Source organism: Sylvia atricapilla, chromosome 1 (genome assembly GCF_009819655.1).
Source record: "Sylvia atricapilla isolate bSylAtr1 chromosome 1, bSylAtr1.pri, whole genome shotgun sequence".
Lineage (NCBI taxonomy): Eukaryota > Metazoa > Chordata > Aves > Passeriformes > Sylviidae > Sylvia > Sylvia atricapilla.
In genome coordinates, this window is record NC_089140.1 from 140,076,885 (window position 1) to 140,095,103 (window position 18,219).

Genomic DNA, 18,219 nt, shown 5'->3' on the forward strand with positions numbered 1-18,219 from the left:
TTTAATAAGTGCACGCACAAAATTGCTCCAATGTAATGATTACTGTATATGGCTCACATTTCTTTGCATTCAATATAGAAAACAAGAAAGTTATCAAGACATTAACCCTTCTTAAAGTCTTATAGTCAATCAAGAAAGCCTCTACTTCCAGAGAGAGAAAAGCTGTAAGCTGTAGCCTTATCTCTTCGGCCTGAATGCTGATACTTTTGTCTGAATACTAAAGCAAGCCACTGAAAGTCATATTTTCTACTTAATTTTGGGAAGTTTATATATTGTAATTAGAAAAACTTTGTAGTTAATAATTACACATAAGTTGATAAGTAAAAGTACAGAAGGCCTACATTTCATAAATCCTTGAGGCTAAGCTGCCATGAGCAAAGAAAATACTTTCAGGAAAGTAATTGATACTTTGAACTGGTTTTCTTGTACTTCAAGTAGAACTCAACGGTTATTGGTTTAATTAATTCTGTAGACTCAAAGGCTGGCCTGAAATAATCAGCAGGAAAGCAGTTAGGGAAACATAAGCATTTAGATGGTTTTTTTTTTTGGGTTTTTTTTTTTTTTTTTTTTTTTTTTTTTCACAATTCTCAGTGCAGAATTTATACACTGCTACCCATGTCTCATTTGCTCCTTGTGTTGGTGGCTTTTTGGGGCAAGTGGTAGCTGTTTTATTAATGTGTCTTAATACCGTTGTACCCCATTTGAGCTGTGATAACTGTTCCTGTCCATGCTCTTAACCTACAAAAAAGCAGGCAATAATTTGACCTGGCCCACTGTAACAGCAGTAAACCAAATTATTTTCCATCTGTTGTAGTTCCAAAACCCCACACTGAGAGTTTATGCAGCTCAGCTGATGTGGTGTCACTTAAATGATGCAGAATATAACATCATCCTTTGCCTCTGAACTTCAAATTATGTTCCTGTTTGTGGCTGCTGAACCCCAAATCCAGTCTGTGTTATGCATATTTTGGGTACTTGTTTTCATGTTGTTTGCAAGTCAACACATAAGTCATATTCATCAGTACGCATTTCTGGTTTACCCATCATCCATACATCCATCCTATATAATAAGCACATAACTTATCATAGCATAATATAATAACATTATGTATTATATGTAGGAGCACATCATCCATCCATGTTTTGTGCTTATATTCCCCACAGGATTGGGGTAAGACAGTGCTGATGTGGTTGCAATTACTTGGTGATATGATTACCTGTAATATTACAGCCATTACATGGTTAATATCACTGGGCTACCACAGAACTTAGCTTGGGTAGTAATGGTTGTCCAAATTCACAAACTTCTTTGTCCCAGTTCACAGTTCTCCCTTGGAATTTGTTTCCTAAAATTGTTTCCTAATGCTTCTAATTATTTACACAAGCATGGAAATTCTGATTAATTCCCATGTGGGAAAAGCAGGTGATTATGTTCAACAGGAGGTTATCATCTTTGTTAAATATTTTAAATGTTTTTCCCCTCATTCTTTTAAATTAAATTTTTGCCCTGGTTAGTCTGGGGTTTCACTTATAGCAAGCAGACTGAGTTTCTCAAAATTTTGCAAGCATATTATTAATACCTGCTCTTTAAAATCAAAGTCACCACTGAATTTAAAAGTGTCCATAATATACACAGTGTGTGTATATATATAAATATGTAATACATACTGCATTAATGGTCTCTCTATGTAGTAAATAGACCCAGTAAATAGATAGTTATCAATTTGCCAGTTTGACTTTTATGGAAATAATATAAATGAAGAAATCAATGGCAGTGTAATGATCTGGAGCACACAATTTCTTTAGGCTCTGATTCTGCTTCCACTGAAACCAAAGAAGCTCCAATTAACTTTTAAGCATGGGTGAGAGGACACTGAGAATGATCTGATTTCCACCCAAAAGCAATCTCCTCTTCAAATCAGCTGAGCTTCCAATGCAAAGTGCTGGATGTAGTGTGCTGCCATGTTCTGTGGGAGGCAGAAATTCTAATATTTTGCAGAATGAAAACACTTGTTCTGTTATTTGCAAAAATTATTTGCAAAATTTGAAAATTCTAATGGTGTCTGTGGTGTTGATTTGCTTGGTAGCATGTCAAGAGTCCTGTTCTGATTTCTAAAGTACCTTAAGAGAGATGTTGGTTCCATTTGAAGGGCAGGACTATTAGAAACACAAGTATGATTCCCTGAACGCAATTAGATCAGCTTTATTTTTTTAACAAACACTTTAGATCACATTTTTCAATAACATTTTTACTCCAATATGTATCCAAATCTTTCTCATGATGAAGCTTCTATACAACTTTCTGATAAGACCATTCAATTTATAGTCATTTTGTAAAAAAGATGGAAACTCTGGAATATCCCTTTTTAGGTTTTCCATGAGGCTGTTCTGTCATAACTTGGGTAAGACTGAAACAAAAGGCTTTAAATTGCCACAGTTAGCTTTCCTATTTGGGCCACTAAGTTAAGAATTAAAGGAGGAAAAAAAATCTCTTTTCCCATAACCATTCATAAGATAAAAAAGGCACATGTTGGCCTCAGTCCTTGAATGCAGAAGCTTGAGCAGAAATTTCTGCTTTTTCTTAATTTTTTATGTCTTTTGTTACCCCCTAGTCCAGTGTGAGCAACAGAGATAGCATTGCAACTTCAGCAGAGATGTCTGAATGATCTGCCCTAAAACATCCCTGTGGGATTTCAGGGTTTTTGTTTTTAAATTTTAAGGTTTTATTTCATTCCACAAATGCAATTAACAGTTCTCCCAAATAACAGAATTCTTAACAGAAGCACTGAAATTTAAATGTATTTCTCCCAGCTGAAAACCAAAGGATCGCCTTCCAGATAGTTTGTCTGGATACAAAGTAAGCTCGCCTCACAAAAATCCAATAAATGACTTTATTAAATATATTCTTTTCCTCTAAAATATAAATATTCACTATACTCTTATAAATGTGGAGCAGGTTCATATTTCATTTGTCTATCCCATCCAAATATGAATCAGTCCAAAATCTGAAAATGAAGAAATAGATTCTGTAATTACCATTTTTTTCTATAAATATATAATATTAATTTTCTTTGCAAACTGCTTAGTTATTCACTTAGACTTCATATAGTACTGAGCACCTTAGATTACATTTTGTGTCATTTAATTGTTGGCACTAATATAGGAATTTGTAATATTTACAATGCACATACATGTTAGATATAACATTCCAGTGATTTGTAAGTGTTAAAAGGAAGAAGGAAATAGTGCAGTATAGTTTACATATGTATTTAACCTACCCCCCCAGAATGCAAATTTTCACTTCACCCTCTGGAACTTTTATAGGATCCTGTCTCCAAATTCTGGAATTATACTTTGGAACAGCAGTAAAAATGTCCTGAACTGCTTTTTGAAGACTTCACACAACAGTTTTCTTGATCAGGTGGCATGAGCTCCTCCTCAGAGTCCTGTCCCCCTGCGTACCGACTGCTCTCCAGCTTCTCAGATCTCTGCCAGAAGCTTCCAAGGCCAAGGGAGTCCCAAGTGACTGCCACAGAAAGGTGTGTCAATGGCAGTGGTCACTAAATGAGAAATGTACGTCTGGAAATTACTGCTAAGTTATGTAACATGTTACCTCCTACCTTGTTAATTTACACGAGGAAATAATTTTCAAGTGCAAGTACCATGACAATAAAATGAAAGTGCAGAGCTGGGTGGATCCTTCCTTGACATGCCTCTGACTGGTGAGAGGTGCTGGGATTGGGGCTGCTCTTCCAATGGGGCCTTGAGCTGTTCTTCAATGATTATTTCCTGTATTTCTGAACTCAGCCCATCATCCTAATATTTTAATTGGTTTTGATGATTAAGATACCTGTGGAAATCATCATGTTCTTATGCTGTGAATAGACAGCATGATTTATGCTAGATTCTCAAACTTAGCATCACTTGGCTGGCAAAGGGAAAAATTAAAAACACGTTTTGGCTCCATGTTGTTTTTAAGCTAAGTTGAAATCTATGTGCTTTCTTAGGAATAAAGAATGTTGTAGTATGAAAACTGAACATCCACAAACACTGAATATATTGCTACCTGTACATACTGCATATTACTTCCTGTCCTTCAAAATGTAAATTTAGGGCAAAACTCTAAAAGCAGACAAAACCCCACCCCTGTATGAAGCTGTTCTTTTTACAAAGGAAGAACAATGTAAGTGGCATCCCTGTTTTGCTTCTTCCTAGTCCCACCAGATCACATGATGCCAGTTTATAACTTCCAGGTGCAAACCGTATATATCCTCTGGTGCTGAAGGTCAGTGTTCCTGCCTGCCTTTTCTGCTCAGGTAGCTGTGAATAAGGCTGAAACTCAGTGAATCACAACAGTAAGCGCTGGTGTGAAACAGTCACCAGTAAGTTGTGGGCATGGAGATAAACATCTTGTATTTCCCCAGCAAAAAATTTGGTCTTGCCAAGTCATGCTCACAGGAGCAGTTCCATGTCGAGGAGTGCAGCTCATGTTCCTGCCCTGGCATGTGTTTCTCACTGCTGTGGAACTGCTTCAATAAATTTTCAAAAACTCATAAAATCAAGTCTTCCTCCTTCCTTTTGTTTGTTCTTCTACGAAGACCATACAACCAGCCTTGTCTGAGCAAAGGGGGTGATTCAGTGGGAGTAGGAGGACAGAAATCTTAGTATGGCTTTTTACTGGAAAACTGCCATGGAGGATACGCTGGCAGAAGCCTCATCATGCCTCAGAAGAGATTCAGGTAATTTTTACCTGAGCTGGGGCTCCCAGATAGCTGAAACTCATTAAGCTATTCTGGGAAGTCACTATAAAATTCATCCTGTGTCCATTAACAAAGCACACTCCTGCCTGTGCCCCCCTGACATCCCTATGGCTGGCCCTGCTTTAGCTCCATCACTAGGAAAGTGGGTGATGTGGTTACTGCTTAATGTAAAATTGCCCTTGGCAGGGGCCCTCCAGCTGTTACCTGACCACAGCTGGACTGCTTCAGAGTGTCCAACTCAAAGGTGTGTATTTGCAGGTTCTACTGGGTATTCATGCAACAGGCTCTGGCAATGCTCCAAAAGAAAAATCTTCTGTAAGAGGTGCACAGAGTATAACTGAAGAACCTTTTACTTCAGGTGATGGGACAATCTTAGAGGATTTCTCCCTAGCCAACCTTGGCTTGCATCACAACCAAGTGCTCTTGCCTGCATAGCCCTTTACTTTATATAGACAAGTACATTGAAATAGGCACAATTTATGATTCTGAAACGTTTACATGTGTGGCACTACACGCTTTTATGGTCTCCTACAGGATTTTAAAATCCCATTATTTACAGTTAAATCCCCCGTATTCCTTTCATGCCATTTCTTTAGCTGGTCAAGATGAAACCTGGGCTTTGGAGGACTGCAGAAATGACCAATGCCCAGTCCTGAGTCCCAGGCTGGTGTTTGCTGCCAGCTGGGACAGGTTGCTGCTGTTCGCTGTACTTCAGATTCGTTGTGGTTACCCCGTCTCTCTTTGAAGAAACAGATGGATCTCATTTATGCCACCAAGCCCAGTCTCGTGATCTTTGCTGACAGGAAGGAATGAATGATGAAAACAATTGGTTTTGGACAGGAATGAAGGTCCAGTTGCTGAAAGTACAGAAAAAAAATCAGGCTGAGAATTATAGCTCAAACAAGAATTATTTACTGAGTACTTCAAACTGCTGTCTGGTATTTTGAACAGGCTTCTATTAATAACAAACCTTCTCTACACCTTTGCATTCAGCTGCAAATATTCAGGTTGCTAAACTGCTAAGTATCTTGGAAGCAGGTGAGGTCCCGGTGCCTCTGGCCTTTTATCCACCTGGGTGAGCAGTGGAAACTGCTGAGAAAGCTGAATCAGATGATGCAAGCACCTTTCCAAGAGGGTCACCCCCATCTTTTTTGGCTGTTTCTGCCTGGGATGGTGGTGGGACTGCTCTGTCTGATGCCCAGTGCATCTGCTGTTGGTGCAGCTGAAGTACCTTCAGCCAGTGCTGCACAGCTGCTTCTCTGCTCTCACAGGCAGCAGTGAGACAGAACTCAGACTTTGTTCTCCATAGTCGTGGTTCAGAAGATCTCACCACACACTTGCTAAGCCTGACAGGCTTGTCAGTGTGCAGAGGCCCAACAACAGGATCACATCACAACAAACCACATTTGCCTTTTGTGGTGGTGCATTCTGCCCTGCTTCCTCCTTTTTCCAGGCTGAACTGCAATCTGAGAAATGCTTGTTAGGCCTGGGCCTTGGCTTTGAAAAGCAGCACTGGGCTCATCCCTTCTCGAGCTTATCAAAAACACCCGTCCATTCCAAGGAACTATTGCTGTCTAAGGTGTTCTTGTTTCCCTTATGAACAACCTTAGGAACTATTTTCCTTGCCTGAATGGCACAACTTTCCTGTTCTCACGCTTTCAAAGAAAATGCCAACCCAAACTGTGGCCAGCATGAAAAACTGTTATGACTAAAGCCCACTCTCTTGTGATCCTATCTCTCGTGAACAGCTGTCCAAAATAAAACCCTTGGAGCTCTCCTGAACTGCAGCAGGCTGTGACCAGCACCTCCCTCTTTGTAGGACCTCTCAGAGCCAGCCAGCGCTCGGCTTTGCTGTACATGGAGATCACCAAACAACAAGTCCTGGGCTGGTACCCTCACTCCTCGAGGCCTGACCCTTCACCCATCAGGTGAGGCAAAAGCATTCAAAGTGAGTGTTTTCCTGACCTCTGAGGGGGATTTTTCACAGGTACCTTGCTTGCACTGACTATTTCTATCTGTGTGCATACACCTGTGTATATGCTTTGGCAATCTGGGAGAAATGCTGTTTTCTTAGATGTTTAAGAACCTTAGATATCTCAGTAAGTTAGCCCTGTAAGTAAGGTTAAGTCATAAGTTATAAGCTAAGTTAAAAGCTGATGAGTGTCTTCTTTTATTGAGCTGCTAAGTTCAGCTTGGAAGTCATAAGTTGTGTTAAATGTTGTTATTCCTCTGTTAAATTGTTAAGTTCAATTGTTAAGTGTTGTTCCTTTGTTAAATTGTTAGGTTTAAGGCACAGGTTAAGTTAAAGTACTGTAAAGTTTGAGTGCTGTTAGGTTTTTAGACTGTGTTCCTTTTTATCCTTGCCTTCACTATCCTTTTGATATGCACACCTTAACACACGCACACAAGCCCCATAGGTAAGTTCTCATTTAATTTCTGTTTTGATTGCCTGGATTTTGCCTGGTTTTATTGTTGCTTTGTTTCCTTGGTCTGCCTTAATTGTCCTGTAGGCAGTAGAGTCAATCTTGCCAATGAACTCTGTCATGCTGTTGCTAAATATTAAATCTGGTTTTTGCTGATACCCTTGGTGGTGATTTTTTACATGATCTGAAATATTTGTTCATAACACCCTTCCAGCAGTCATGAATCAACTTCATTGACAGCTAGTAAGAAATTCCCTTCAAAAGCCTGACAATCAGCAGTTTGCAGAGTGTATGTTAACAAAGATGATGTTTAGAATTAAGCACCCACCATGTTTAGGAACCGCTGAAAAAATCTGGAAGGAAAGACCATGTTCACATTAATAATTAATGGATTTAAACTGCTCTTTGGAATATGCGCCTTATTTTTAGGCATTGTGACAGCTTAGAAGCCTATGCAGACAGTTTGCACAACATCTGTGGCTTTTTTTTTTTCAGCAACTGCATGTTCAAAAACACCTAAAGCACAGCTTGTTGTCATAACATGAAGACCCTATTTGTACATTTGGATTAATAGGTCTCATTCTTAAGTTCTTTCACCCTCAATCATTTAAATAAATGAAATGGATATATACAAAATATTTAGTATCTGGCTATTTAGCGGTACAGTTTGTTCTTAAATATGACAAATATTTAATCTCCCTTTGTATTGTTTTACAGTTTTAACTGTCTTTTTAGTTTATCTCCTTTTAAAGCCTGATCATCATGCTGTGCTAGAAAGAAGAGTGTCTAAATACTCATACTGGAACCTGGCACTGGCCTACTGTTAGAATGGAACAGAATGGAATAAAGTATTTCAGCTGGAAGGAGTCTACAGTGCTCATCTAGTCTAACTTCCATTAGTGCTACTCCACCCCATAATCTGTAGGACAACCAAAGAGATGGTAACATGCATCCCTTTGCTAAACACAGTACTTACAATTTCTCCATCTTTTTCTCCAAAGTCTAAATAAAGCATCCTTATCCCATCATCTGAGGACATTTTCAGTTTTTCGTAGGGATATTGTGCAATTATCTTGGAGAAGGCACCGTCTTGTGGTTCAGTTGTAAGAGAGAATCCGTGTTCATAATGGATGGTCAAGCGGCACGCCTGGCTTTTGTACGTGCAAGCTGGAGAAGAAATCAAAATTTAGTCTCTCACATTCTTAAAAGCAGTTCTTCATGTTGCATCATACATCCACATACTGACAAAAACCAGTGTACTGAAGTTTAAGAAGGCTCAGACTGGTGTTGGCTCCTTCCAAACCTTGACAAAGTCACAACTTCTCTTCTTGTATCTGACAGACATGGCCAGAATCAATAAACATGGCACACAATGCATGAGAAAATTAGGAGCTGTAAAGGGTTTCCCTAAAGTATTTTGACAAAGGTGAAGACACTCCTGAGTCCTCATTAATGTTGTGGTAATTGAAAAAGGGTCTAGATAATTGTATATAATAGCTACTGCAGCAGAAAGTCTTTCCCTCAGCTCTGAAACCATGGCTATGATCCAGATTAAAGAATGAAGAGTTTTGGAGTTCACATCCCAATTTCACTATTCCATCACTTCCTTGGAACAATTCTACCAAAGAAGGATCCTTGGCAGTGGGATATAAGCACTGTGATAAAAGATGGGGCTGATGCCCTTCTTCTTTTGGAAAGAATGGCATCTCTGTCATGGTACCAAGGAGATGAACCTGTTCTCTGGCTGGTTTGCACATCAGAGGCCCTCACAGAGCATCCTGAGCTCCCTGTGGGGCTGGGGCCTGGCAGCTGACAAGCAGCCACGGGGCTCCACCTGAGCTTTGAGAAACAAGAACTGCCTTTTGGCGTGGCTGGATTTGTACTTTGGTTCCTGCTCTCACATTTTTAGGAAATGAGTGAAGATAAAATTCAACATTAACAGCCCTGCCAATTGTAGGACTAGCAGGGGAAGGACTGCAAAGCCTGGGGGCACTCAAGAGAAAGGCCCAGCCTCAAACCCCAGGGGCACCCCAGGCTTGCAGCTACCTGGCCAAACAAGGCGTCACTCCAGAGCATCTGCAGCCAAGTACTTTTATTCCAATCGATTTTGCATGTACAGAAGTGCTGAGAAATGACACCCTGATGTTGAGGGGAAGAAATTACTACCCATCAAAATGTGGTCATTAGACTGGTTTGTGGTTTTTTACTCTACTCTAGTGTGTAGAGCTGGGTAAATAAATGACTACTCGTGAATGTGCCAGTCCTCTTCTGCCTCCTCCTTCTGCAGGAAAAACTCCTGCTAGGCTCACAAGAGTTTCTTGAATCTCAAAAAAATGCTCTTTTCTGTGGGTTTCTGGGCAAACCTCTAACAATCACTCACTCCTCTGTGGCATACAGGCCTACATGGCTGACTACAGACTTGTTTCTGAAACAACATGTTGAAAGCAAACCTAAAATTCAGCATGACAGTGAGTGTATCACTGGACACAGGTACCACAGCAGCTAGGACTGGCTCAGAACCTGACATTATTTTAAACAAGTGGAATCCTAAACATGCAGATTTTTAAAACAAAACAACCCTATCAGAAGAAACTTGAACTGCAGTGTCATGGGAAGGGTGTGGAGGTGTGGAAATGGCAGTGCTGCAGGTGTTACTCACATGTGGTGATTTCTGTGATGAGCTCTGCAGAATTGTGGCAGCCCTGCACTACGCTCCTCGTCCACAATGAGAGGTCTCGACTGGTCTCAGTCCTGAACAGATGAGTTTCAATCCCTTGTCTTGTACCGGTACGGGTTGCAAAAGACAAATCCACCCCTGACTTCGGTGAGCCTTTTCCTGGGCCAGAATGAACCAACCTGCAATTGGATTTGAAAACACATCAGGAAATTCTAACAACAGTGCACTGCACCAAAATCCCCACCTGAGCACATTCCCCCCCAGAGCTCTGCTCTGCACATTCCTAAGACACGTGGTTGGGAGCATGAGAACTCCCATCTCCTCTATATTCTCTCAGAAGAGTGAAGGTCCAAGGCAGTGAGCAGAGAAGCAGCTGGACACACAAAATTACTTAATGAATTGTAGAAAACATCCCTTTGGATGAAAAACTGGGAGAAGTCCTTGACTGGTCTGTGGTGATGGAATCTGGTCCACAGATACAAGTGATGACTCAGATGAGGCAGTTGAATCCAACTTCCATGGTGAAGCAGCATTTGCTCTAAAGCTTAAACATCTGCCGTCAAATTCTATGATAAATACTGTTGAATAAAGTATGAAGCTCTGTAAAATATGTAGATGCCAAAGTACTGTCTTGTACTTACTTTTCCCATAAGGAACCTGTAAAATGCAAAATGTTGCAGCTACTTGTAATCTGAAATTCTCTCACATTTGTCTGCAATTAGCATTTTTTTGCCCAGCATCAATAGCTGATCTCCTGTGGCCAGGAAAGGTTTGTTCATCTGGACAAACAAAAACGGCAGGGAATATTTTTGAGTGAGAAAATCAATACCTCATAAAAATTAATTCCTCCTTAAATCTGCCCTTTTATGTTGTTTTTTTTCCCCTCTAAAAGTATGGACAGTCAACACAGAATTCACTCACGGACACAACACTGATTCATCTGAAAAAAATAATCCAGAGGAGATCATCACTCTGAGATTCAGATACCAACCCTCAGAGGCAAACACAAAATAAAATTTGCCTGAAATGATTTCTGCCTTGTGCTTTCTGTTTTTCTTTCTGTAGGCAGAAAGCACAAGACAGAAGCAATATACTTCATAGGAGTCTATAAAGTATGTGGCAGAGTAGTAGAACACTTGTACTAAAGGATAAAACATTAGATTAAACTAATCTACTGAACACTAATTTACCCTCAAATTATTGTTTTGCATCAGCAAGAATAGCTGCCTGTTAGCTGACACTGTATGGGGAAGCCACCAAACAGGGATGTTTGGGTAGAAAAGGAAAAAGCAGAAAGGAAAGAAAAAGCACAACTTAACTTTTCAGTTATTGAAACATCAGCCACAGGGCATCTGAAATTTTCCCCAATTCCCTGACAGTCCATGCTGACATTTGGGATGCACATTGTGGCAAACAGATGCACCCCTCTTTCATACCCCACCAGAAGGTTTGCAAGATTTGTTCATGTTCATGTTCATAGAAACTTTCTTTTGATTTTAAGCATCCTCATTGGTTTTCTGGTCCTAAGAGCTCCTGGGAAGTGAGACACAGAATATCCTGGTCAGAGATGCCCTGCCCTGTCTGGGCAAGAAGGGCTGTTTTCCCTCTAGAAAGGCTGAATTAATGCCCCACTCATCTTTGATGCTCAGGGACTCCTAAATGTACTATAGGCAGATTTTGCAGCCAGGACTGAGTGGCAAACAAATAGCCCCCAAATTTTAATTCCCTTTCATTTGGTGTGAGAGGATGCAAACTCTGAGGGGAAGCTACATCTTGATAATTAAGGCAGGAATCAGGGAACTGAAATCTCCAGTCACATCTACTGCTGTCTGTCCCTGGCCGGTCACCCAGGCACAGGCATGGCCACTGCTCTCATGCTGCCTTTGGCTACTGGGCTGTGGAAAAGCTGGGCTGGGAAAAATCACATCAAGTTTGTTACTAGAAATAAAACTATTCCACCTTTATTCCTGGATTCTCCTTTATGCAGTGCTCCTCAGCTGTACTAAAAATCATTTTCTATTACTTATGTTACTGAATACATAACAAACAGATGGTTCCAATGTTTGATTTCCTTCCAAAACACACAGCACCACCACCCACTCCCCCACACCTTCATGCTGCATCCACAGTGCTGTATTGTAGGTTTTTCAGCATACGGATAGAATGAAGATGTACTTTACAAATTAAAGTGTGTGAACACACCTAGCATGAGTATTGATTCTTGCCTGCCTTTTCTTATTATCTCCTCATTATTAAAAATCTAATCTCACTGTTCAAAAATGGTTTTACATCAAGCAACTCCAGATCATGCTTTGGAAAGTCATGCACTTAAACATGAACTGGACAAACATGCAGGAGGATATTTGATAGTATTTATGTACCAGCTGTCAGTACTGATGTACTGGGTACAGGTCAAAGGATTCCCATGCTTTAATAAAGTTGCATTAATGTGGACCATTTCATAGAAGGTGTTTTATCCTAAAGACCACAGAGATACCTTAAAAGGCAAAATTAGCCTTAGCAAGGCTTCCCCTCCTGCCTCCCGTGGCCCTGACTGCAGGGGAGGGGCTGTGTGCGGTGTGTGCTGCGCCCCAGAGAAGAAGAACCCCGGGGCCGGCTCTTGTAATATTCACCCAAGCCCTTGAAGGTTCCTCTGCCCGTGGAGCTTTGCGGGGGAATCTGGGAGCACCGGAGCCCGATGTCGGGAGGCTGCTGCGGGCCCGGGCCGAGCCGCGAGAGGGCAGGAGCCGGCCGGGCACGGGCGGGGTGTCCCCGCTCACAGGAGCGCTCCCGGGAGCCGCCGGGACACGGCTGAGCTGCCCCATTTCTGCCTCCCTGTATTTCGGGGACCTTTTAAACCTTATTCTTTGCAAATGCACGATAGCAGGATGGGTATGGTCTAACACGAAGTGCTGGTGCAGGGTGAGATGCACCGGGACCTGCGTCTCATCCTAACGCTATGGGAAGACTTTCAACAATTTACTGCTGCAGCCAGATCTAATGGTCTCTTCAGAAAGGACACTGAAACCAGCACTGAAATTCAAAGGAAGCCTTCAGCTTTTGAGATTTAGCTCAGAAGAGACCACGTAAAAGTGCATCAACACTGGTGCAGCTCTGCTGGTTAGAACATCACTGCCATCTGATCTTTCCTACAGCACCCTGACCAAGCATTTGAAACCTGCCCTGGAATGGCTGTACTCCTTGGAAACCATAGCCTCCCTCACTGCCCTGGGAAGACAAGCAGAGAACTTGCATAGCACCTCATACACATTCTTGGGGCTCTCAGGGCACTCTCTGCCTGTCCCTCTGCCCACTTGCCCAGATGACGAATTGTTGCCCAAACTCCTTCCCCATTTTTCCGTGTCAATTAGCTATCAAACTGCTTTAATACTTTCTGGTTACAGACCTTGGCTCTACACAAAAGCTTCTTACCTGATCTTTAATCAGAGCCCAACATGGGCTGCTTTATTTTTTTCCCCTTCCTTTCATATCTGGCTATGATAGATAATGGAATTTGATTGCAAACATACAAGATCTAATTACTTAAGCCCCATTCCCATGCTAGAGGGAGGCACTGTTATTCAGACATAAGGAAACACTGAAATAGAGATTATGACAAAAAGGTCCTTGGAGTCAGGGCTGTGTGCCAGCTGCTGTGCCTCCCCGTGCAGAGATTTAAAGGAACAACTTAAATCTAATCTCAGTTTTATTTGAGTTATTATTTATATTCCATGCAAAGCTGGAAAAGACTGACTAGAAAGTACTTTTAGGTCTTAATGGCATCCATAGGTTGTAGGCAAACTTATCAACAAACAAGAAGGGCATGTTGAAATTTTGCTGTTAAAGGACTGTGAGAAGATTGTAATCCTTCTACCACTTTCCAATTTTCTCTGCTCATTATGTCTTGGGTAGATTAAGCATGACTCTGTACAGTATCTGGCACTGAAGTTTTCCAGTTTCAGCAGCTTTTCAAATATGCATTAGCTAAGCAAAAATGTTTTCCCAAGGACTCATAAAAATCTGAAAGATGAGAGCAGCTAAGATTACAACATGTGCTCTGCAAACTTTCCAGGTGAAAAGTTCTAAATTGCACTGATCAATGCACAGAGGGGATTAAAAAACTCATCACGAGGAGGGGAATCACTGACCAAGAATGAACACAACAGTCAATACCAACAGAAAACTCTATTTTTTTTTGCTATAACCTTACTCACTGTGGCAGATCATAAAAGCACGACCCTGCAGGGTTTTAATGAAAATCATCCAAAACAGGAGGTGTAATGATTTAAGGAATCTGATTTAAGGAATTTATGGAATCTGTTGTATATGTGTATATGTTTATTTATCACATTGTGACTTCATTCTGAACACCAAACTCTGTATAGCTGCTGTCTTTTTTATCTGGGTGTTATATTCAGTGATAGTAGTAAAAAAATCACAGAAATAGGGCTGGCATGGTTGTCAGGAGGTCACCCAGCACATTCCCCTTCACAGAGCAGGGCTAACTGTGCTGTGTGTCACCCATCTTTCAGTGTCCTCAGTGATAAGGATTGCACACCTTTCCCAGAGAATCTAAACCAGTACCTCACCAATTCCCTGCCACAAGTGCAGTCAGCTATGTCCTGCTGTGTTCAGGAGGGATCTAGAAAAGTCCCCTGTCCTCCTTGTGTCTTATCTTCATATCTGAAAACTATTGACATGTTTTCCATGGACTTCTCTAGATTAAACTACTAAGGTTTCTTAAGTATTTCCCTCCTGATAATATTTCTGTGTTATATATTTGCATTGCTTTCTTCTAGACCTTCCACAGTTCACTGGCATCTTTTTGGAAGTGCAACGCCTCCCATGAACATGGAGTATCACCTGAGGCTTTACTCATTCTCTGTAGTTAGATATGATTACCACATCTGCCCAAAATGAAACACTTCTGCTATAACCCAAGATGATTGTCTTTATTTTCCGCTCTCAAAAACATAACACCTTGGATTCAAGCAGTTTTATCACAGGGCTCAGATGCTTCCTGACAGAGCAACTACTTTGTTGCCCATATTCCACCCCAGAATAGTAGAGATGATTATTCCCCAGCACTGAACTTTGCCCCTGTCCTTTCTGAACTGCACTGTGGCTTTCTTACAGACCATTCTGACTTGCTTTCTTCCCAGCCTGTAAAGACTCTTCAGCAGCCTGACATATGTGCTGTGCAACTTCTCATGTCCTTCCAGCATGAAGACCAATGTTTTTCCACTCAGGAAGATATCCCATCAGGCAAGGAGAAGACCATCCCCACCCAAGGCAAGTCTGTCTGCTATCCAGTGTGACCTCTTGAGAAAAAATAATTAAGTAACAGGCCCCAAGATGCGGACTTAGATTGTTTGATGCAGTAAATTGGTCTCACTGATGATGGGAGCTGGTGATACTCAGCAAGGAGCTGTCTTTACATATGACAACGTGTGGCCAGGAAGGGGCAGGGTGCACTACAAGATACCCAATCACTTGAAGGAGGATTTGAGCTCATGTAAAAATGAAACTCCGAAAAAAAGGGGAGGAAATGCATCACCTTCTGCAGGGCTGCTATTGCTTCTCAAACTCTAAGGTGTAGTGACACAGCTGGACACAGGCTGCAATACTTTACCCAGCTTTCACTGGGACTTGTCATCTAGAATTGTCAACATCCAGCACCATACCGTGCAGCAGACTGCAAGCTGCAAAGCTGGTGTCTTTCACCCCGTGTTAAGGTAACAGAGAGGAGTCAGAAGGCAGCTTCCCATGAAGTCTGAAAGCCCCATCAGGGGAAGGTGGACTGGGACAACCAATCATCAGTGTAAATCCATGAGTTTAATTTTTATTTTTTAATATAATAACTTAGCAGCAAAGCGTCAGTTCATTTGGGGAGAGACAGAGAACAAAAATTAACTAATGAGAGTGCAGTAAGAGACCCATTGCTTCTGGCCAGGGGAACCAGCCCTTCTGAATGAGAATCCATTGAAAAGGGTATAATAGAAGCCTGTAGCAAGGCTGAAACAAGGAACAACAGCTCTTTCTCAAGCCCTTTGACCATACTGGCAGAAAAACATTATTAAGATTCACATCAAGAAGCACAGTTTCCACTGCATAAAGACAACCATGGGAAAGCTCTCTCTGAATTAGTGTTAATGGATACCTTCAAAGTAATGCAAATGTTTATTTCTAGCCTACATTCAAGAATGTGTCTTTCAAGTTTACCATTTTAAGCTAAAAAAAGCCAGGAATTAATTTACTAGAGCAGGAACAGAAGATGTGCTGAAAGTGTCTCCATCGCATGTGGAACCCTCCAAAAGGCCCAAACTGGTGGTGCAGAGCTGCCACAACCAGAACATTGAACTCAGAGCAACAAGTTCACTTTTTTTCAGCCTGGAGGAGCAGCTGGAAGTCAAAGTGTTTCTGCCAAGCTCACAGGTCTGCACACTGAGATAGGAATCTCAGGAGATTGAGCTCTCGTCTTTTTCAGCACTCCTGCCTCTGTATCCAGGCCAAGTGGCCACATCCAAAATCCCAGTTTGTTTCTGGTTGTCAGCCTCTGCCAGAACTTGAAATGGAGAAGAGAGGAGTTAAGCTCAGCACATCAGCCCACTGAAGAAGAACCTGCTTCTGCAACCACAACATTTCAAGTGTGACTAGAGCTGTGTACCAGCTATTACCTGGCTGACTCAGCTGTTCCCACTGCTCCTGAAAGCTGTCATGACAAAAAAGCAAAGGTACCTGGTGGCGAGCAGGGGGTAGGTATGCACAGGGCTGAACCAGGCTTCCTTCATCCGCGGCATGCTCTCATATATTAAGAGGTCTTTCTCTGTCAAAACCACTAACACTGGCTTCCAGTGCTTCTCATTGTCTCCTGGCACCTGGAAAAGATCAAAGCCTCAGTGAAACAAGGGACAAAGCTACTACCATTCAAAGCCAGATGAGACAGACATGTCGAGTTCTGGGTGAGAAAATTAACACAAGAGAGAGTTTTACTTCGCCAACTTTTTGACATTTCCCACCTGAATTTATAATCAGATGCAGCAGAAATGGAATAACACGCAAAGTCATCTGCTGCTACCATTACTGCTGCCATTTCCAGCCTTCCTTTACTACAGGCATAAATGCAGTATTGGAAAAACACTGAGGTGGAGCTGCCTGTTAGTTAGCTGTGGTATGCATGAAAGGACCTTAAATGTGTATTTATACGGTGCACCATTCCTGTGTAGCTGGCACATTAACCTGAGTACTGGACACTGCTGCTGCTGTTTCTGTTTAAAAAAGCTGCAACATCATCACTATTAAAGAAGAGTTATAGGTGGCAAAAGCTAGTGGTTTGGGAATAGATGCTTTTTTTCCTCAGTAGTTCAATTCTTTTTTTGCTTCTCCTTCCTTCATACTATTCTTCCAGTTTTAGAAATGCCTTTATAAAGAGATCCAACCTAAATGTGGGGTTGATCTCAAGCCCAGACTTGTGATGGATCTGCCTTCACATTTCAAACCTTTCTGTCAAAGATGTCTAAAGACTAGAGCATCAGAGCCCTTTACTGGCTACATTATCCAGATGTGGAATATTCTGTAGATTAGATGTGTGATATGGCAACACAATTATTGTTATGGGAACTAAGTATAGATCCTGGATTCTACTTTTTCAACTCTGGCAGCATAGAAGTGTCTTAAAATAGTTGGGAATATGAAAGGACCTTTGTTTCAAGTAAGAATGAAGCTCTTTAACTGACAAACTAATCATTCTCCTTTTGGTGCACGTAAAGAAAAAAAACCCCACTGGTCCACAGTAATACTCACAACAGCTGTGCTTTCAAACACAAACATCTTGGCTAGGTAGTAAAAGGAATGAAACAATTTCTGAAATTCACCAGAGAATCTGCTTGTCTTCACTACTCCTCCACTAAAACCTCTTCTGGGATAGAGAGGCAGCTGTCTGTGCACTCTGTGGTTGATGCCAGCCCACTTGCCATGGGCATGTGTCATTGGGCACATTGTTGGGTGGAGAAACATACAAAAGGGATCAAAGTTTGGCCAGACTGGGAGTGGCACACCCAGGTATGGTAATTTAGAACCACATTTGAAACCCTCGTATTTTATACAAAGACAGGCTCACACAAATTTCTAAACTTTAAAAGGCTTTCAAGACTGATGTAACACACCTTTATATCAGAGCACCAATGCCCAAAAGCAGATCTTCAACTAAGACTTTTGGCTTGTGTAATTTTTAAGATGTATTTCTCCCTCTGAACAAAGCTTTCCCAATAATCATATTCCTGTTTACAGCATTACTTGCTCATTGGTTGTTCATGTCTCCTGAAGTCATAAACAGATCATCCTTTCAATTTCTACAGAA

At 41.4% G+C, this 18,219-nt stretch overlaps 1 protein-coding gene across 1 annotated transcript in view; it reads right to left on the bottom strand.

Annotated features, from left to right (window-relative positions):
- Positions 1-2,178: 2,178 nt before the first annotated feature.
- Positions 2,179-18,219, bottom strand: part of SNTB1 (syntrophin beta 1) — a 111,682-nt gene continuing 95,641 nt past the window's right edge. Inside the window, exons 4-7 of the mRNA XM_066335457.1 lie at positions 16,599-16,738; positions 9,843-10,039; positions 8,160-8,350; positions 2,179-5,617 (exon numbers count right to left, since the gene is read on the bottom strand). Of these exons, the coding sequence (XP_066191554.1) occupies positions 5,525-5,617; positions 8,160-8,350; positions 9,843-10,039; positions 16,599-16,738 (621 nt within the window). The 3' untranslated portion in view covers positions 2,179-5,524. The remainder of the gene's footprint in view (positions 5,618-8,159; positions 8,351-9,842; positions 10,040-16,598; positions 16,739-18,219) is intronic.